At 38.6% G+C, this 19,112-nt stretch overlaps 1 protein-coding gene across 2 annotated transcripts; it reads right to left on the bottom strand.

Moving 5' to 3' along the window:
• Nucleotides 617-10,840, bottom strand: MAGOHB (mago homolog B, exon junction complex core component). 2 transcript variants are annotated; one of them, XM_005680835.2, is made up of 5 exons: nt 10,676-10,840; nt 5,313-5,371; nt 4,338-4,448; nt 2,146-2,228; nt 617-1,408 (listed from the first exon to the last, which is right to left on the bottom strand). In XM_005680835.2, exons 1-5 carry the CDS (start codon nt 10,767-10,769, stop codon nt 1,309-1,311), a joined length of 447 nt encoding a protein of 148 aa, XP_005680892.1. In that variant the 5' UTR covers nt 10,770-10,840; the 3' UTR covers nt 617-1,308. The 2 variants fall into 2 exon arrangements, with proteins under 2 accessions (XP_005680892.1, XP_013819663.1); XM_013964209.2 differs by having other exon boundaries at nt 10,591-10,692.

Raw genomic sequence — 19,112 nt, 5'->3', positions numbered from 1 at the left:
CCAATTATGCCTGTTATTTCATCTGTAAATGAAAAATCCAACAAGGGGACATGACTTAGACTTATTGCAGTAAAGGGAAAATGTTATAGAACCTAAATTGGCATATATGGGTCTTTTAAGTTTTCTATGTTTGAAATTTTTCATAATAAAACACTGGAAAACATTAATTAACATGACTCTAAATTCAGTCATGTTAGCCACATCTCAACTACTCAGTAGCCACGTGCAGTATCCAGTGGCTACCCTACTGGACTGCTCATATCGAGAGCATCTCTATTATTGCACAGAAGTTTACCAGAGTTGCTCTATTCTAGCTGCTCCAGAGCCCTGGCTAGCTGTCAGACCCCAGTTCTTCCACCCAAAGGTCCCTAGAGGGGACCTGACTGATCTTTGTGCAAAGTGGATGATGACTGCCAGGACTGCATACTTTCAGAGTGAAGGTACAGATGGAAAAGTAACAGAATACCAGGGTATGAGTTACTAACAGGCAAAGTAATCAAGTCTATCAGAAAGAGGTTGAAGGGAACTGGGAAATATGACTGGGACTTGTGTTCATTAGGAGTTAGGATGTAAATACAGACACACACAAATGCACACACACACGGAAGTCCAAATCTTAAACAATTTGTAGAGCTGAGAACTCATTTATTTCCCACAGATATACAAAATATGTGGATTGCAAAATATGGGAATAGGCACATAATAAAAGATGTGTCTAACTTTGGATACTGACTTTACCTTTGTAACCTTGAGGAAATCACTGCTTACACAAAAACACTGAAATGTGAATAACCCCTAAGGAGTTTGTGACAAACACAAAAAATCCAAAAGCTTCTATAAACAACTTTTATGAGCACCAAAAACTTAAATTTGGTCAGGTGTGGCAGAAACAACGGGAGATCTACAACTGCTTTTAAGCAGATGGGAATCTGGCTACATGTTTCTACATAAAAGACCTTCTGTCATAGGATACACCTTCTAGAACAATTTTCATCTTTAAAATGAATCAGAGATCTGGCCTTCTGAAGGACCAAAAGCACTCTCCATCCAGGCTGTGATGTTTTATTGGAGCAAAATTTCAACAAAAGGTGGCTTTTATTTACAGAGTTTAATGTGTGCGGTGACTGCTTAACCCACTTGGACTCAAGTGAAGATAACAGTTAAGCCTGCTTAGATATTGTCTTGTTTTCAATTTGCATACAAAAAAGTTTGCTTCACATTCATAAAACCCTCAATATTATAAATGAACAAATCCTCCCTCACCCACCCCTTAATTAAATATAAACCCAGTTTCAAAACACATATAGTTTAGATTGGTTTAATCTTGAAATGTAATCCAATAAGACTAAACACTAAACACTTCAGGTCCTGTACCAAATAGTAAAATACTCGAAGGCCTTCAGGATCCCTAAAATTTAAAAGATAAAAGTTAGTTTTTTATTCCAAGAATGAAACAACATAATAATATAAGTTAATTCTTAAAACAGAGACCAAAAACCAAAAAAAATTAAAGGAACTGAGGAGAAAGGATTTTCTGATAACTATTAATACAACTGATGTACTGGACAATTTCTATCTTTATCTTTTCTCTGAACTTTTCTCTGAAATTCCTCTCTCTCTTTTACACTGAAACCAGTTAAGCAAACAAGTTAAGTTATTATAAGTTACGCTGATAAGAAAATAACACTAGGAGAACATTTTGAGGGCTAAGAGTGGGAAGCAGTAGTAGGGGGCAGAGAGCTTTTTCGGATAATAGTAAGAGGTATCTGTCACACACAGAGCTTGGGAAGGCACATGTGGCTACAGCCACACTTAAGCTATATCGGGCTTTTCTCCGTTTCTTTCAAGTATTAAACCCAAGGAGGCAATATGGAACTAATAAGGCTGAGAAATTCAAGAAGGATTTCTTTTAAACTCTGTGGGGCTGCATCCAGACTAATATTGGCAATCAGTAAAATACACTGTTAACTTCTTTGGTAACAAGTCTTCACTAATATAAAAATGAGGATTACATATACATAATAAATTGCTACAGGATACAATTAATCTCATCAAATTGGCTATGGTTCTAAAATAAGCCTCTCTAATAAATCATGTCAATTTAGTCAAAATGCTTTAACTTTTATTAATGCTTTTAATACTCACTTTGACTGATTGACATCAATAAGAGAACCTATTTTTGATGTGGTAAAAGAAATGTGTTCATCTCCAATTACAATTTCAAGCTCCTGGAAAAAATAAAACAGAGAAATGTAGTTAGTGTAAAAATTCACCTCTTACAACCAAGAGGTCCTGATTTTAGCTGCAAGTTTTCTAGCCATAATAGAGGAGGGGGTAGAAATAAAAAAGAAACAAATTGTTAACTATAACCTATGTCTGTAAAGTAAAAATCTCAACTCCTCAGAGTTCCCCAGTATTAGGATGAATCAAGAACTGCTTTCCAGAGATCTGATAAAGAAGATGCTATCAAATGAATGATAGACTTCAGAGTCACACAGAAATGTTTCTTATGATGTCAATAAAAACTAAGCATATGCGTTTAAGCCTATTTTAATATAATAAATAAAAATACATTTATCCTTTCTACCAGGCTCTACAAATAAACTGCATAATGCTAATAATAGCACTATTTAGCACCTACTGTGTATCAGGCCTACTGATAGGGACTTTAAAAACATGTTCTTTGTAATCCCCAAAACTGGGCTAATAAAGCCTGTCTTTCTCAGGTCAGCTTTATTGCCTGATTTTACAAATGTAAAGCCCAAGACTCGAAAGCAAGACGAAAAAAAAAAAAAACTGTTTGTATTTACAACCACTAATATGTGATGGTACTAATATTTAACTCTTGGATTGTAAAACTTAAAGACTTGTGTACAAAATTAAGTATAAATTTTTCTCCACATTTTATCTGCAAATCTAAAAGAAAAAATTAAGAGGCTATGTCTGTATTAAGTTTTCAGTTTAAATTAACAGATGCCATTAAAGACACTCCCAGATCCGTATTTGATCAGAGAAGATCTAATTATGCCCCTTTATGGCACATACACAGAATGGATAATTAACTAAGACTCTCAAGCAATCAAAATCTTTGACCTACAGATCCAAGAGACAACTTCAAGGGCAGAAGTAATCCTCCCCATTATCCAAAACACATGAACACATGATCAAGTGGGTAGATGAAAACACTGCTCTCTCCTTGAGTCTAAGAGATAAATAAAAGGTTTGCTGCTATTGTTTCTGATTTTTAATGCCTATATATATATGTGTGTGTGTCTAAAACAAATGGAGATTTAAATTTACTTCTTAAAAGTGTTCACAGTGAATACAATAAATACTGTTAACTATTACCTTTGCTTTCCTAAATAATGTTTCTTTAAATAGAAGCGTTAAGTTACTGCTACAGAGCATCAGCATCTATTCTCCACATTTTCTTCTAGTCAAAGAAGTTGTTATAGAGTATAATCCTCAGGAACACACAAAAGCGAAATTAAGTGTTTCTTCCTCCTGCAGTCATATCTCATTCTTCCAGCAGTTGAAAAGACCCAATTCAGAAATCAAACTGTCTTTCTACAGAGTGAAATCAGGCCTTCAGAGCTCTTCAGCAGCTCTTTGAGAAATATCAATTTTTCTGAAGGGAATATGACAGGCAAAGGCAATGGTCAGTTTGAACAAAGAAACCAATCAAATCTCTCTCTGGAGTGTAAAGAAGCAAATAAGAATTTTCAAAGTTATATATCTGGAGAAAGCGAATTTTACATAGTGAGAATCCTAATTCTCAAATTCATCAAACATTTGCATTTTTTCCTACCTATTTTTATTATTTATTATCATTGGGCTTCCCAAGTGGTGCCAGTGGTAAAGAATCTGCCTGCCAGTGCAGGAGATGCAAGAGACACAGCTTTGGCTTTGACCCCTGGGTCAGGAAGATTCCCTGGAGGGAAATGGCAACCCACTCCAGTATTCTTGCCTGGAAAATCCCATGGACAGAGGAGCCTGGTGGATTACAGTTCATCAGGCAAGAACTCATTAGTCCTTATAAAAGTACTTAACCTATAATGGAAATCAATTCTAACACTGTGAAAACACCCTAAGGTTAGCTGCGGTGGCTGCAGAGAAGACTGTTCAGAAAGATGTCTAAACTGACTCCTTTATTACTAGGAGGTAGCTCACAAATTGATGCAAAGTGAAATACAATTATAAACCATTTACCAGGTGCCTACTAGATGAAAAAAATCCAAGATTCAATGAGGATCTATTCTAGATAAATAAGGAGAACCACAGCAGTTCTATTAATAATGTTTACAATTTATGCATTTAAAGAATTATTAAATACAAACCTGCCGGCCAACCCTGTCAGGGGGAGGCCACAAAGCATCATCTTCTTTTGTAATTTCACTGTCATCAATAATTCTCTTCAGTTCTTCCATGACACTCTTGTGTACATAAGCCTGAAAGCAAGTAATAAAAATGTCAGGGTCTATGTCTTGACACAACTTAGACAGAAATAATAAAACGGAGTTACAAACCCTGAGTATTCAAATAGAATATTAAAGAAAAATTTAATTCTGATTCTAAAAGGAGAGAATCATTCATCCTTCTTATTGCTTTTTCTTCACTCTCTTGCCCTTTCCTTTAAAACATATTTTTCCCCCTTTGTATCATTATTCCCTCCTTAAAATCTTGTATCAAATATCTCTGAGTGGTTAACACAAAATTTATGAGGTGAACGGTGTCAAATGCAAATACACATCACAGTGCGGGGAATTCTTTCTTACACCTAACTTTTGAGGCTTTCATTTAAAATGCATCCTGTGTTTAAAACATTATTGTCAATTAATTTTAAATAATGAGCAGAGTAAAAAGACCAAGTTAATTAATTATAAAATGAATTAACTTATATGCTCAAATGTGGGACTACAACTTAATATATTCAGATTGATTCTTTTGCTGTTATAGATGCTACAAAGAATCCTTTTTCAATCTATAAATCAGCCTCTTCTCTATAGCCTTGAATGTGAATGTGAATGTGAAGTCGCTCAGTCGTGCCCGACTCTTTGCGACCCCATGGAGTGTAGCCTACCAGGCTCCTCTGTCCATGGGATTTTCCAGGCAATAGTACTGGAGTGGATTGCCATTTCCTTCTTCAAAGGATCTTCCCAACCCAGGGATCGAACCCGGGTCTCCCGCATTGTAGACAGACGCTTTACCGTCTGAGCCACCAGGAAGTCTTACGTGTACTTTAGGTAAGTAAAAACACAGACATGAGGAAAACAGGCTTAACACAAAAAATTAGACATCTGAAAAGAACGTACCTCCTTTCTGATCATGACATCATTTTTATAATTGCTGTTGTTGGCATATCTAAGTTTTCCTGTAGGAAGTACAAAAAAAGTCAACCTATAACAGCAAAAACTGCTAAAGATAATAATAAATAAAGAAATGACATCATAAGCAATTTTGAAGGTAAAATCTATATTATACTACTACTTTTATTAATATTTGCTCCCTCCTGGCATAAGATCAATGCTGGATATGCATTTGCTGTTATGCTGGCTGAAGTTGAAGCCAATCAACTGTTCATACTCCATGCCTTCAATATAATTTCATATAATAAGAGAGTCATTTTCAAAACCCATTTTCTTAAGCAACATCATGATTTAAACAGGGAATCTCAAAAAAGAACTAACGTTTCTTCTAAAGTTTACCTTACTTTATTGTGATTGTCTTATTTATGTCTTATTGGTGCTGAATTACCCAGAGCATTTAATCTAATCTGTAAAACAACCCTAAAAAGTAGGTTTCATTCTCTCACCTATACACAGTTAAGAAAAACAGAGAGTTAAGTAACTTGCCCAGAGTCACACAAGATTCAGACTTAAATCTACTTTGTACCAATATACACGCCTTTCTAACGACTCCAAAATGTTCTCATTTATTTTCCTTCACTTCAATGTATTATGGTAATGCTACTATTTTAGAACTGTAATTAAGAAGCAATACAAACTACATGCTGCTTCCAAATAAAAACTGGCTAGTTTGTTTTCTGATTTACATTGAATGTACGCTTCTCCTCATGGCTGGTCAGTTGCCTAGGTACAGCTGTAACATGATCCAGATCCTCTAAAATGAGAGGTTATCTTAATAAGGTGAATCTCTAAGGAACTGCTGTCTTTGGGTCTCATTATTACTGACAGAAAGGTTATGAAACAGTGGTGGCAGATGAGAACTGCTGTTCTGAAATGAAACTTCCCTGAAAATAGTCAATCGAAGATTAAGAAGCCTCTTATCCTTAACCATCAGAAGGCAGATAGAATGAAAACCATAATCACAGTAAACTAATCAAACTGCTCACATGGACCACAGCCTTGTCTAACTCAGCGGAACTATGAACCATGCTGTGTAGGCCCACCAAAACATATAGGTCATGGTGGAGAGTTCTGACAAAACGTGGTCCACTGGAGAAGGGAATGGTAAACCACTTCAGTATTCTTGTCTCAAGAACCCCATGAACAGTATGAAAAGGCAAAAAGATATGACACACGAAAGATGAACTCCCCATGTCGGTAGGTGCCCAATATGCTACTGGAGAAGAGTGGAGAAATAACTCCAGAAAGAATGAAGAGACAGAGCCAAAGAGAAAACAACTCCCAGTTGTGGATGTGACTGGTGATGGAAGTGAAGTTCAATGCTGTAAAGAACAAGACTGCATAGGAACCTGGAATGTTAGGTCCACAAATCATGGTAAATTCAAAGTAGTCAACAGGAGATGGCAAGAGTGAACACTGACATTTTAGAAATCAGTGAACTAAAATGGACTGGAATGGGTGAATTTAATTCAGATGACCATTGTATGTACTACTGTAGGCAAGAATTGCTCAGAAGAAATGGAGTAGGCCCCATAGCCAAGAAAACAGGCCAAAATGCAGTACTTGGGTGCAGTCTCAAAAATGACAAAATGATTTGTTTGTTTCCAGGCAAATCATTCAATATCACAGCAATCCAAGTCTATGGCCCAACTACTAACGCTGAAGAACGTGAAGTTGAATGATTCTATGAAGACCTACAAGACCTTCTAGAACTAACACCCAAAAAAGATATCCCTTTCATCATAGGGGTCTAGAATGCAAAAGCAGGAAGTCAAGAGACACCTGGAGTAACAGGCAAGTTTGGCCTTGGAGTGCAAAACAAAGCAGGGCAAAGGCTAACAGAGTTTTGCCAAGAGAACACACTGGTCATAGCAAACACCCTCTTCCAACAACACAAGAGAAGACTCTACACATGGTCAATACTGAAACTGGACTGATTATATTCTTTGTAGCCAAAGAAGAGAAGCTCTATATAGTCAGCAAAAACAAGACTGGGAGCTGAGTTAAATTGAAAAGAGTAGGGAAAACTACTAGACCATTCAGGTATGACCTAAATCAAATCCCTTATGATTATACAGTGGAAGTAAGAAATAAATTCAAGGGATTAGATCTGATAGACAGAGTGCCTGATGAACTATGGACAGAGGTTTGTGACACTGTACAGAAGGCAGTGATCAAGACCATCCCCAAGAAAAAGAAATACAAAAAAGGCAAAATGGTTGTCTGAGGAGGCCTTACAAATAGCTGTGAAAAGAAGAGAAGCTAAAGGCAGAGGAGAAAAGGAAAGATATACCCATTTGAATGCAGAGTTCTTCCATAGCAAGAAGAGATAAGAAAGCCTTCATCAGTGATCAATGCAAAGAAATAGAGGAAAATAATAGAATGGGAAAGACTAGAATTCTCTTCAAGAAAATTAGAGATACTAAAGGAACATTTCATGCAAAGATGGGCACAATAGAGGACAGAAATGGTATGGACCTAACAGAAGCAGAAGATATTAAGAAGAGGTGGCAAGAATACACAGAAGAACTATATAAAAAAGTTCTTCATGACCCAGATAACCACAATGGTGTGATTACTCACCTAGAGCCAGATATCCTGGAGTGCAAAGTCAAGTGGGCCTTAGGAAGCATCACTATGAACAAAGCTAGTGGAGGTGATGGAATTCCGGCTGAGCTACTTCAAATCCTAAAAGATGATGCTGTGAAAGTGCTGCACTCAATATGCCAGCAAATTGGGAAAACTCAGCAGTGACCACAGGACTGGAAAAGGTCAGCTTTCATTCCAATCCCGAGGAAAGGCAATGCCAAAGAATGTTCAAACTACTGCACAAGTGCAATCATCTCACATGTTAGCAAAGTAATGCTCAAAATTCTCTAAGCCAGGCTTCAACAGTACGTAAACATATACTTCAGTTTTATTGACTACGCCAAAGCCTTTGACGGTGTGGATCACAATAAACTGTGGAAAATTCTTAAAAGATGGGAATACCAGACCACCTTACCTGCCTTCTGAGAAATCTGTATGCAGGTCAAGAAGCAATAGTTAAAACCAGACATGGAACAACAGACTGGTTCCAAATTGGGAAAGGAGTATGTCAAGGCTGTATATCGTCACCCTGCTTATTTAACTTCTATGTAGAGTACATCATTCGAAATGCCAGCCTGGATAAAGCACAAACTGGAATCAAGATTGCCAGAAGAAATATCAATAACCTTAGATATTCAGGTGATGGCACCCTTAGGGCAGAAAAGCAAAGAACTAAAGAGACTTTTGATGAAAGAGGAGTGAAAAAGTTGGCTTAAAATTCAACATTCAAAAACTAAGATCATGGCACCTGGTCCCATCACTTCATGGCAAATAGATGGGGAAACAGTGGAAACAGTGGCTGACTTATTTTTCTGGGCTCCAAAATCACTGCAGATGGTGATTGCAGCCATGAAATTAAAAGACACTTACTCCTTGGAAGAAAAGTCCTGACCAACCTAGAGAGCACATTAAAAAGCAGAGACATTACTTTGCTGACAAAGATTCCTCTAGTCAAAGCTATGGTTTTTCCAGGAGTCATGTATGGATGTGAGAGTTGCACTATAAAGTAAGTTGAGTGTGGAAGAATTTATGCTTTTGAATTATGGTGTTGGGAGAAGACTCTTGAGAGTCCCTTGGACTGCAAGGAGATTCAACCAGTCCATCCTTAAGGAAATCAGTCCTGAATATTCATTGGAAGAGACTCTGATGCTGGGAAAGACTGAAGGCAGGAGAAGGGAGCAACAGAGGATGAGATGGTTGGATGGCATCACTGTCTCGATGGACATGAGTTTGAACTTAGCTTCCAGGAGTTGGTGATGGACAGGGAAGCCTGATCTGCTGCAGTCCATGGGGTCGCCCAGAGTTGGAGTGACTGAACTGAACTGAAGATTAAGAAAAGACTGTTTAATCCATGTGACTGGCTAAAATTGACCAGCTAAAAGCTGTTCACAAGCCAAGACCCTGAAGACAGTATAAACCCAGAGATTGAACCCAGGTCTCCCACATTGTAGGCAGATGCTTTACCATCTGAGCCACCAGGGAAGTCCAAAGAAAGAAAAGATAAAAAGAATTCAAGTAAATTTGGCTCCTGAGCTAAATTTAGAAACAACCTGAGGGGAACCAGGAAGATTAGGGATTAAGGTTCCTAAATAATTGCAGAATGTAGTTACCCTGGCTTCTACCTGATGTATCTGATATTCTTCCCTTTTCCTAGTATGCGAACCTCCCCTAATTTTTCTTTCATGCCCTCCCAGAACTTTGTCCAAAGCATGAACACAGCGCCTAATATGCATACCGCTTTACACTTAGTTTTATGTTTCTGTCATCCACCAAGATATAACTCCTTGAGGGGAATGAAAACGTCTTATGCACTGCTGTACCCTCAATTTTTGTTTTTACGTGTTGCCCAGCACATAATATGCATTCAAAAAAACAGTCTATGCAGTTGGACCACTGTTGTTACAGTAACAGTTCAATATACAGTACAACTATCTAAAGAGAATTAGTTGTCAAAATGTAGAATTTGCCGCATATTTCTTGGGCAACTGGCAGTTTCACCTCACCCCGGGCCCCCTTCCCCGCTCTTAGGGCGCTCAGGCGTCTGACGCCTTTTCTCCCAGAGACCAAGAAAATACGTACTCTCATTCCAATACTCATCTCAATGGTCGCCTTCTCAAAAAAGATTTCCGACTCTTTCATGCAGAACTAACCACGCCCCCTTTTTATAGTCTTAATGCATCCAATAGCGAACAACTGTATTTAAGCACCCGAAAGACATCGTTACACTCGTTTTTCTACACGTTGGGCTTCCCACCTTCAGAGCATTTTGCTTTTCTGCCTTCCATACAGTGCCTGAACGAGTAAATTAATTCAGGATGAATGGGCCGTCTGAAATTTACTATTTAAAGGAAGATTTTAAGTGTCCATGGGTCCACCGCATGGTGGGGATGTCAAAAAATGTCCAAGTATTAGGTTAATTAACTAGAAGGCCGTTAAGGTCCCTTCCGGTGAACTGATTCTAGAATTCTGATTACTATAGCTTGAAGTTTAGGATCAAAGGTAGCATAGGCTTTTCTGAAATAATTGACACCGATTAATTCTCTTTTATTCCCTCAAACCAATGCAAGCTTCCTACATATTTAAGCTCCTGGACCCAACTGTACACTCGCGAGCCCGAGCAAGCTCACCCACCCACCCTGCCTCCTTCGCGGCCTCTCCGCCTCGCTTCTCCCCTGCTCATCATCACTCCCAGTTGCGGCAGTCGCCTCTCTTCCGCTCACCGTCCGGCCGAAACTCAAACTCCAGAAACTCGTGTCCAAATTTGCCCTTGTGCCCTACGTAGTAGCGCAGGTAGAAATCGCTGGCCATAGCCATCTTTGTCCCCGAAAAGCCCGCCGAAGGACCGGCCGACGTGACTCCCGGCGCCTGGCAGTGACGTCAGTCGCCCAAGGATTACACGTCAGAGCGGGCGCGCCCCTTCAGCCTCCCTCGGCCCGAGAGAAAAGCGGGTGGGAGCTAGGGTGCGGTGGGGCAGGGTTGCAAAGACATGAACTCTGCTTTACTAAGGTCATATTGTTTTCCAAATTAGTTAGATCATATTATATTGGGAAAACACAAGTGATAAAATATGAAAGCATTTGTCATGGCCTCCGAACTAAAGTTTGGAGTTGCTCTAAGTTCTAAATTAAAAGTCGCTCTGACTTTTGGGGTCTCACGGCATCCCGTGAGGTGGGTGTGGCCTTATTCCCCAGGTTAGTGGGATGAGTCAAGGTAAAAGCCCAGAATCAGAATGCAGACCTGCAGTACAGCCATTTCTCTTGCTAGACTTCTTTTTTTTTTTTTTTTCTTGCTAGACTTCTAATACAGGCCTCTCCCCTTTGGACAATGATGGCTCGTTTTCTGGCATCTAGAAGCCAGACAAGACAAAGTAGAAAGAATCCATCAAGACAGGCTGTCTGAAAATTTGAAGAGCACATTGAAGCAAAATCTCTTGACAGTCACGATACGAAAAAAATAATAAAACGTTCAGTTACTGGAGTTTCGGCAATTTGATCACGGGTCAAGTGGTTTAGCCAACATTTCTTACTCTCCAGAGTTATAACTGGGGAAATGAAATAGCGCTCATCTGGAGTGGGTTTTGAAGGATGGGGAAAGACAAGCTGAGCTTTACACAAAGCCTATTTGTTTGTCTTTTTTTCCTCTTCGGTTATATTGATTACCTTTCTTTTATCGACACACAGAATAGTCCTGCTTGTTGGATACCCTTTAACCTTCAGTGGGATTTGATAAAGAGAGTGGCAGTCAGAAGACTGGGATTTATGCCCATTACTTATCTCTACCTAACTTCGTTTAAGACCCTATCTTTAATCCTTTTTATTGGTCAACCAAATGAATAGACTACAATCAACTTTGTCAAGCTCAAAAAACTGTTGAAAGGACCAGATGAGATAATGTATGTGAAATAAGATTTAAAATTTATGAAACAACATGAGTTATAATGGGCACTTTCTATGTGCCAGAAATGGTTGGGCACTGGTAATAAAAAATAGTCCTTTGTGCTTGTGGTCTAGAAAAGGAACATGTCGATACATATTAATCCATGAAAGCAAATGCTATAAGAAAGTGTTGTTTGTTTAATGCTGATAATATTGCAGAGGACTCAAGTTACTTTATTGGGGAAGAGGGGAAGTAGAAGAAAGGGGAAATATCAGGGAAGATTTGTGACAAGATGCTATTTGAATTGGACCTTGTTGGATAAATTCAGTATATGTTCGGAGGGATGGAAAAGCAATCAGCCTGAGCAAAGGCACAGTGGTGTTAAAATGTATGACTTGGGAAAGCCAAGAAATTCGGTGTCATTAGAACACAAAAGTTCATGGAAGTGGAATAACCGGAAAAACAGGCTCAGCAGGTTCTGTGAAGTATTAGCAATTGTATAAGTGTCAATATGGAAACCCATATTAACCACTGTATAAATGCTAATATAGAAAAATTATTTGATTCCAATATTCAGTTTAGTTCAGTTCAGTCGCTCAGTCATGTCCGACTCGTTGCGACCCCACAAATCTCAGCACGCCAGGCCACCCTGTCCATCACCATCTCCCGGAGTTCACTCAGACTCACGTCCATCGAGTCCGTGATGCCATCCAGCCATCTCATCCTCGGTCGTCCCCTTCTCCTCCTGCCCCCAATCCCTCCCAGCATCAGAGTCTTTTCCAATGAGTCAACTCTTCGCATGAGGTGGCCAAAGTATTGGAGTTTCAGCTTTAGCATCAGTCCTTCCAAAGAACACCCAGGGCTGATCTCCTTCAGAATGGACTGGTTGGATCTCCTTGCAGTCCAAGGGACTCTCAAGAGCCTTCTCCAGCACCACAGTTCAAAAACATCAATTCTTCGGCGCTCAGCTTTCTTCACAGTCCACTCTCACATCCATACATGACCACAGGAAAAACCATAGCCTTGACTAGGCGGATCTTAGTCAGCAAAGTAATGTCTCTGCTTTTGAATATACTATCTAGGTTGGTCATAACTTTTCTTCCAAGGAGATTCCAATATAGGCTGCTATTATAGAAAATATACAAGAAACATATAGCACCATCCCTCACCTCTTGGGTGACTGACCTCTCCAGTTTTGTCCAGACCAAGGAGTTTCCTGGGATGTGGGACTTTCAGTCTTAAGACGTAGAACTTCCCAGGCAAAGTGGGATGAGTCAGTCACTATGCTTATCACACAAAAGATCTACAGAAACTTGACCACAATATTCTATAGTATCTCTGGAAATAGAGGCAGCAATCCATTTGGTTTGTTTTTTGTAGGAAGCCCTGTGCAATCTTTGGATTCCCTAATGCTTTTCCTTCCAGTTGTTGGCACATGTGCCAGAGTTCGTGCTTGCCTAGAGACAGCTACAGTCGTGTAAACAGAGCTTATGGAATGCAGTGTTAAGATTTTTATCTGTAACCCTTGACTAACTTTATCTCCTAAACAGAAATCTGAGCTCAAGACTAATCCTCTCTATCTGTTATTAAGATGCAGTGTGAAAATATACTTAATTAAATCCTTCTTATAATTAGCCGCAACAACCACCACAAAAAAAGTCGAATTGTGTATCTCTTGTATCATGATAAAAATTGGAACGTTATGAAGCATTTGTATATTGTGGTCTTGGATGTTATACCTCAGAGTAAAAATGTTCTGAATGGCTATTGAGCACTTGAAATGTGACTAGTGAGACTGAGGAACTGAATTTTTTATTTTTAAATCTTATTTGTGTGAACTTAATATTAAATAGCCAGACATGTCTAGTGGCTACCTTGGACAATATATAAGAGCCAGTTCATAGGCTTCTGCATGGGCTGGAAGTAGTGAAAATATTTTTGGAACACAGAAATTTCAATTTCAGTGGCTGTAGGCGTCAAACTAGAGCATAGTTACTAGTAACAGCACAGTTTATTTATGAAAATAAATGTTTGGGCTCCTGAAATTAAGTCAAATAAAGAACTATTTCCGCCTTTGCTAATGCAATCTATCTGTGATCAGCTTCAAAAACCTATGTGAAGTATTAAAGAAATAAACATTTTATTTTCCAACTCCAGCTGAAATTAAGGCTTAATGATTTCATAAAATACACAATATACGTTTATAAAATAATGATTTCCCACTAGAGTTTTTAAGTTTTTTATTTTCCGCTTCATGGTGACAAATCAAGTCAGAGGGCTATGGTCAGAGATGATTATTTCTTATAAGTGTTAATTTAGTCTTTTAAAATGTTCCACTTTTTCCAGTGTCTAAAATTCTTCCTTTGATCTCTTAGATCTGCTCTGTCCTCACATACCTTTTTTGCCTTTTGCCCCACTATTTAAAATTATCAAATCATTCCTACTTACAATCTCCAGATATATGTTCTGACTTTTCTGTGATAAATACTGGAAAGGGTAGTTTTTTGTCCTGATTCCTTTATCAGTAGCTTTTGAATAGTTTTGGTTTTGTATTTACAAAAAAAAATAAAGCTTTTAAGGCTAACTCATCCCATTAAACAGAGACGGCAATGGCATCCCACTCCAGTGTTCTTGCCTGGAGAATCCAGGGACGGGGGAGCCTGGTGGGCTGCCGTCTCTGGGGTCACACAGAGTCGGACACGACTGAAGTGACTTAGCAGCAATGGCATCCCATTAAAAGGATCAAAGTAGTAAATCCAGAATATTATACGGTCTAAAACAGTATTCTAAGGTGATTGAAATGTTTTTAAATGTAAGAATGACTACGGTCTATTTCAGTCTTTATTCCATCCACCACCTTCCTCTCTTCTCTTCTGTAGTAACTTCTCTCTTTCAACCATGTATGTCTTTTAGAGCACTCAGTGGTGTTACTTTTTTAAAATAAGAGAACCATCATTGAGCAGAAACACCACAACTTTCACACCATTGTTTTTCAAACATGTTCATATATAGTGAGCACTTGAAGGTATTGTTAGATTATTAAGACATGGTGATATATTCAATTCCATTATTCAAACTGATTATTTTTCATACATATGACATTATTATATGCTTCTAACACATAGCATAATCACTGACTGTTATATCCAAAACGAGTAAAGCCAGTCTGCTAAATTAAGCATAATGGCTTATTTTCTCAGTCTTTTGTTGTATTTGACACATATTTATTTTTTAAATGAGTCATGGTAGAGCAAAAAATTTAGTAACAGCTGTTGTTCAGTTGCCCCATCATGTCTGACTCTTCGAGTACCCATGGAATCATGTCAGGTTTCCCTGTCCCTCACCATCTTCTGGAGTTCGCCCAAGTTCATGTCCATTGCATCGGTGATGCCATTTAGCCATCTCATCCTCTGTTGCCCTCTTCTCCTTCTGCCTTCAATCTTTCCCAGCATCAAGGTCTTTTCCAATGAGTTGGCTGGTTAAGGTTAAGATTTAGAAGATTCTATTTACTTTTTCCATTTACCGAGCAGTCAATCCTAAAGGAAATCAGTCCTGAATAATTTGGAAGGACTGATGTTGAAGCTGAAATTCCAATATTTTGGCCACCTGATGCAAAAAACTGACTCATTTGAAAAGACCCTGATGCTGGGAAAGATTGAAGGCAGGAGGAGAAGGGGATGACAAAGGATGAGATGGTTGGATGGCATCATTGACTCAATGGACATGAGTTTAAGTAGACTGCAGGAGTTGGTGATGGACAAGGAGGCCTGGTGTGCTGCAGTTCATGGGGTTGCAAAGAATTGGACACGACTGAGCGACTGAACTGAACTGATTTACTTTTTATTTAAAATGGTGAAAAATATTATTATTCAAATTTAATCTAAGTGCTCAGTCGTGTCCAACTCTTTGCAACCTCTGTGGATTCCAGGCTCTTCTGTCCATGGGATTCTTCAGGCACAAAATACCTAAATAAAGTGTTGTGCACAAACATGATTTGAGAACTCTGGTTCAGATTATTCTAAGTTAAGTTACATTGTCAAGTTTCAATGGGACATGATTTCCAGGTCAGCATTTGCTCAGTTCCTAGCTATGTTAGAATTGTTTTTTAACCATAAAGGATAAATTGGAAAAGAAAGACTGGGAGAGAAGGAAATCAAAACAGTAAAACAAATCCTAACACGGATTCAACTTGATTAAATGGTAGACATTATAATTCTCTTTTCTATTCATTACCTTGGAAATACCTGATTTGAATGATAAGTCAAATATGCCAGAAATATAACTGTCCTTTTGGAAAAATTCTGGCCAATTGAGGGTAAAGTCCAGTTTCCTTTGAATAAACAATTACTATATCCAGTTTTCCAGATCTATATCCAGAAAAACAAATCACATTGAAAATAGCAATTGTCTGTTTCTTTGCCATCTACCAAAATAAACATTAACATACAATGTGAAATAATTAGCAAAATATTTTAAAAATAAATTTATTTCACCTTTATCTTACCCTTTTAAATTTATATTGCATTTATTTTATACTGTGTATATTTTACATCTCTATATAAATTAATATACTTTTATTAGGATCAAGTGTTTAAAATATTGTTCCTAATAAAGATATGTAATAAAAAAAAAATGGAGGCACCAGTTTACTACTAAATAAGTGACTTGAGTCATTCAGGTTTGTCTTCATTTTCTCCGCGGAGATTAGCTTTGAGCTTTGTATGTGGTATACAATGAACAACTATTTGCAGAATTAATATTTTGTTCCTCTTACATATTTTTAAAACTATACTTTTCCATTGAGTCTATTTTTGTACATGGTGGGTATTTTGTGAAGTATTCTCTCCTGGATCATCTAACTTATCCCCAGAATTTTGGTAGAGTTGAATTTTATTATTTCTAAATTACCCGTGATGGATGAGTATCAAGTACTACTTTGAATATTGTTGCTAAAGGCGAATTCATTATTTCTCTCAGGGAAGAAAAATACAGTGTGAAAGAGCAATGCTCTGTTTCATCAGCACCACTCCCCTCCTGCCTCACTGTGCCTCCTTGCAGTTCCTCAAACTGCTTTTTTTCTTGCCTCAGTGTTTTCATGTAAATAATCCTTCTGCTGGAAAGCTCTTCTCTTCACTGTCAGGCTAACTCACCCCATTCGTAAGGTCTCATTTTAAATGCCACTTTTTTCAGCAAAGGCCCCACTTTTTACTCCCTTCCGCTTACCCTGTACTTTCTTCACAGCACTTACCACGGCCTGTGATTCACAAATACACATTCTTGTCGTTGTCTTGGACTGCAGAACACCAGGCCTCCCTGTCCTTCACCATCTCCACACCACACGTTATGCATACAAACATGTATATAACGTCCCTTTGCTTTCTAGACTCTAATCCAACACTGTTTCTTTTAACCAGCATCTAGCACAGTGTCTGGCACAGGTGCCCTTAATACTCAATTCTTTGAAAATATTGAATAAATATTTTGTAAATTAGACATAAGGGAACAGCTGAGAACAACAACATTCCATAGGATTTCATTGTTTTGTGCTGAGCCATTCTACCTCCCCTCTCCCTATTGCTACTTACCACTTATTAAAATTCTGACTAGTCATTGTAGTATTATTCCTACAGGTGCGAGAATTGCTATGCAGTTGGGTGACTCCATCAGGATTATGCAAACTTTTTCAACTGCCAGTCAGCTTTCCTATAGCAGCCTTGAATGTCTCTTCAAGAATACCTGATGTATTCTTTGAAATCACGGACCATGTGTTCAACTGAATTGTCATCGTCATGACAGCTCCAGTATGTTGAAATAGTGGGAGGTGACTGTCGTCATCCAGACACTCACACAAAAATAATGACTTCCTCATTTCAGTCATGTGGTATTTGTACTATAGGCTTCCTCGGGTGGTTCAGTGATAAAGAATTCGCCTGCTAATGCAGGAGATGTGGGTTTGCCCCTGGGTCGAGAAGATCCTCTGGGGAAGGAACCCATTCCAGTATTCTTGCTGGGAAATCCCATGGACAGAGGAGCCTGGGGGGCTACAGTCCATGAAGTCACAAAAGTGTCAGACACAACTAAACAACAACAATTTGTACTATACCATCATCTTTAAGTGTGCCCGGCCTTACAATGTGACTGACAGACCAAGGTTCTCTTCTTGGTCACCACAGATGTTAAATGAAAAATACATGAAGGAGAACCTAGCATAGTAAAGGGGTGGGTAAGGAAATTAATATTTATTGTCATATAGTATGTGCCACATGTGGTACAAATAACACCCTTTCATTCCATTCTCACAACCACCCTGTGAAGTAGGTATTATCCCCTTTTTACACGTGAGTAATCTTTTTCTGACAATGTAGATTGTCTCCTGAATTTTCCTGTTGACATTAATTCACATTTATTTACTTTCATCCTCCTTATTGTCAAGATTTTGGCAACTGTATAACCCAAAATGTATACTTTCACTCAATAAATATTAATTTAATGAAATAAGTTTCACAGTACATCATTGAATGATTGAAAATCAGAACCTACCATCCTTCTATCTCAGGTTGCATCTTTTTCTAGCACTCCTTGAAGACATCCTGAGCTAGTGAGCACCCTTGCTGGTTTCTACATTTCCCATTTATTAAATACATACACAGTCAATTCATCATCAGCCCTATTGGACTCTTTGAGCTCAGTCTCCATAGTCTCATCTGTCATTGTGCAGTCACCCAGTCATGCCCAGCTCTTTGTGATCCCATGAACTGCAGCACACCAGGCTTCCCTGCCCTTCACTGTCTTTCTGACTTTGCTCACTCATGGCCATTGAGTCAGCGATACCAAGAAACCATCTCATCCTCTGTCGCCCTCTTCTCCTCCTGCCCTCAATCTTTCCCAGCATCAGGGTCTTTTCCAATGAGTCGGCTCTTCGCATCAAGTAGCCAAAGTACTGGGACTTCAGCTTCAGAATCAGTCCTTCCAATAAGTAATCAGGATTGATTTCCCTATTCTAACAGGGACCAGAAAGCCACCTGATGGATGATACATAACCAATGCTCTTAATCATGAAATCACCCCTCCAGCTTCTAGTTAGAATAGTACCAACAGGATTTACCTATCTCAGAATTAGATAAAAGGGGACTGTATTTCTCCATATAGGGTGAGCTTATACCTTAGGTAAGTAAGTAAAGTCACTCAGTCGTGTCCGACTCTTTGTGACCCCGTGTACTGCAGCCCACCAGGCTCCTCAGTCCATGGGATTCTCCAGGCAAGAATACTGGAGTGGGTTGC

Source organism: Capra hircus, chromosome 5 (genome assembly GCF_001704415.2).
Source record: "Capra hircus breed San Clemente chromosome 5, ASM170441v1, whole genome shotgun sequence".
Classification (NCBI taxonomy): Eukaryota; Metazoa; Chordata; class Mammalia; order Artiodactyla; family Bovidae; genus Capra; species Capra hircus.
Note: the sequence above shows the minus strand (reverse complement) of the source record. Positions and strands in the feature narration are given on the sequence as shown.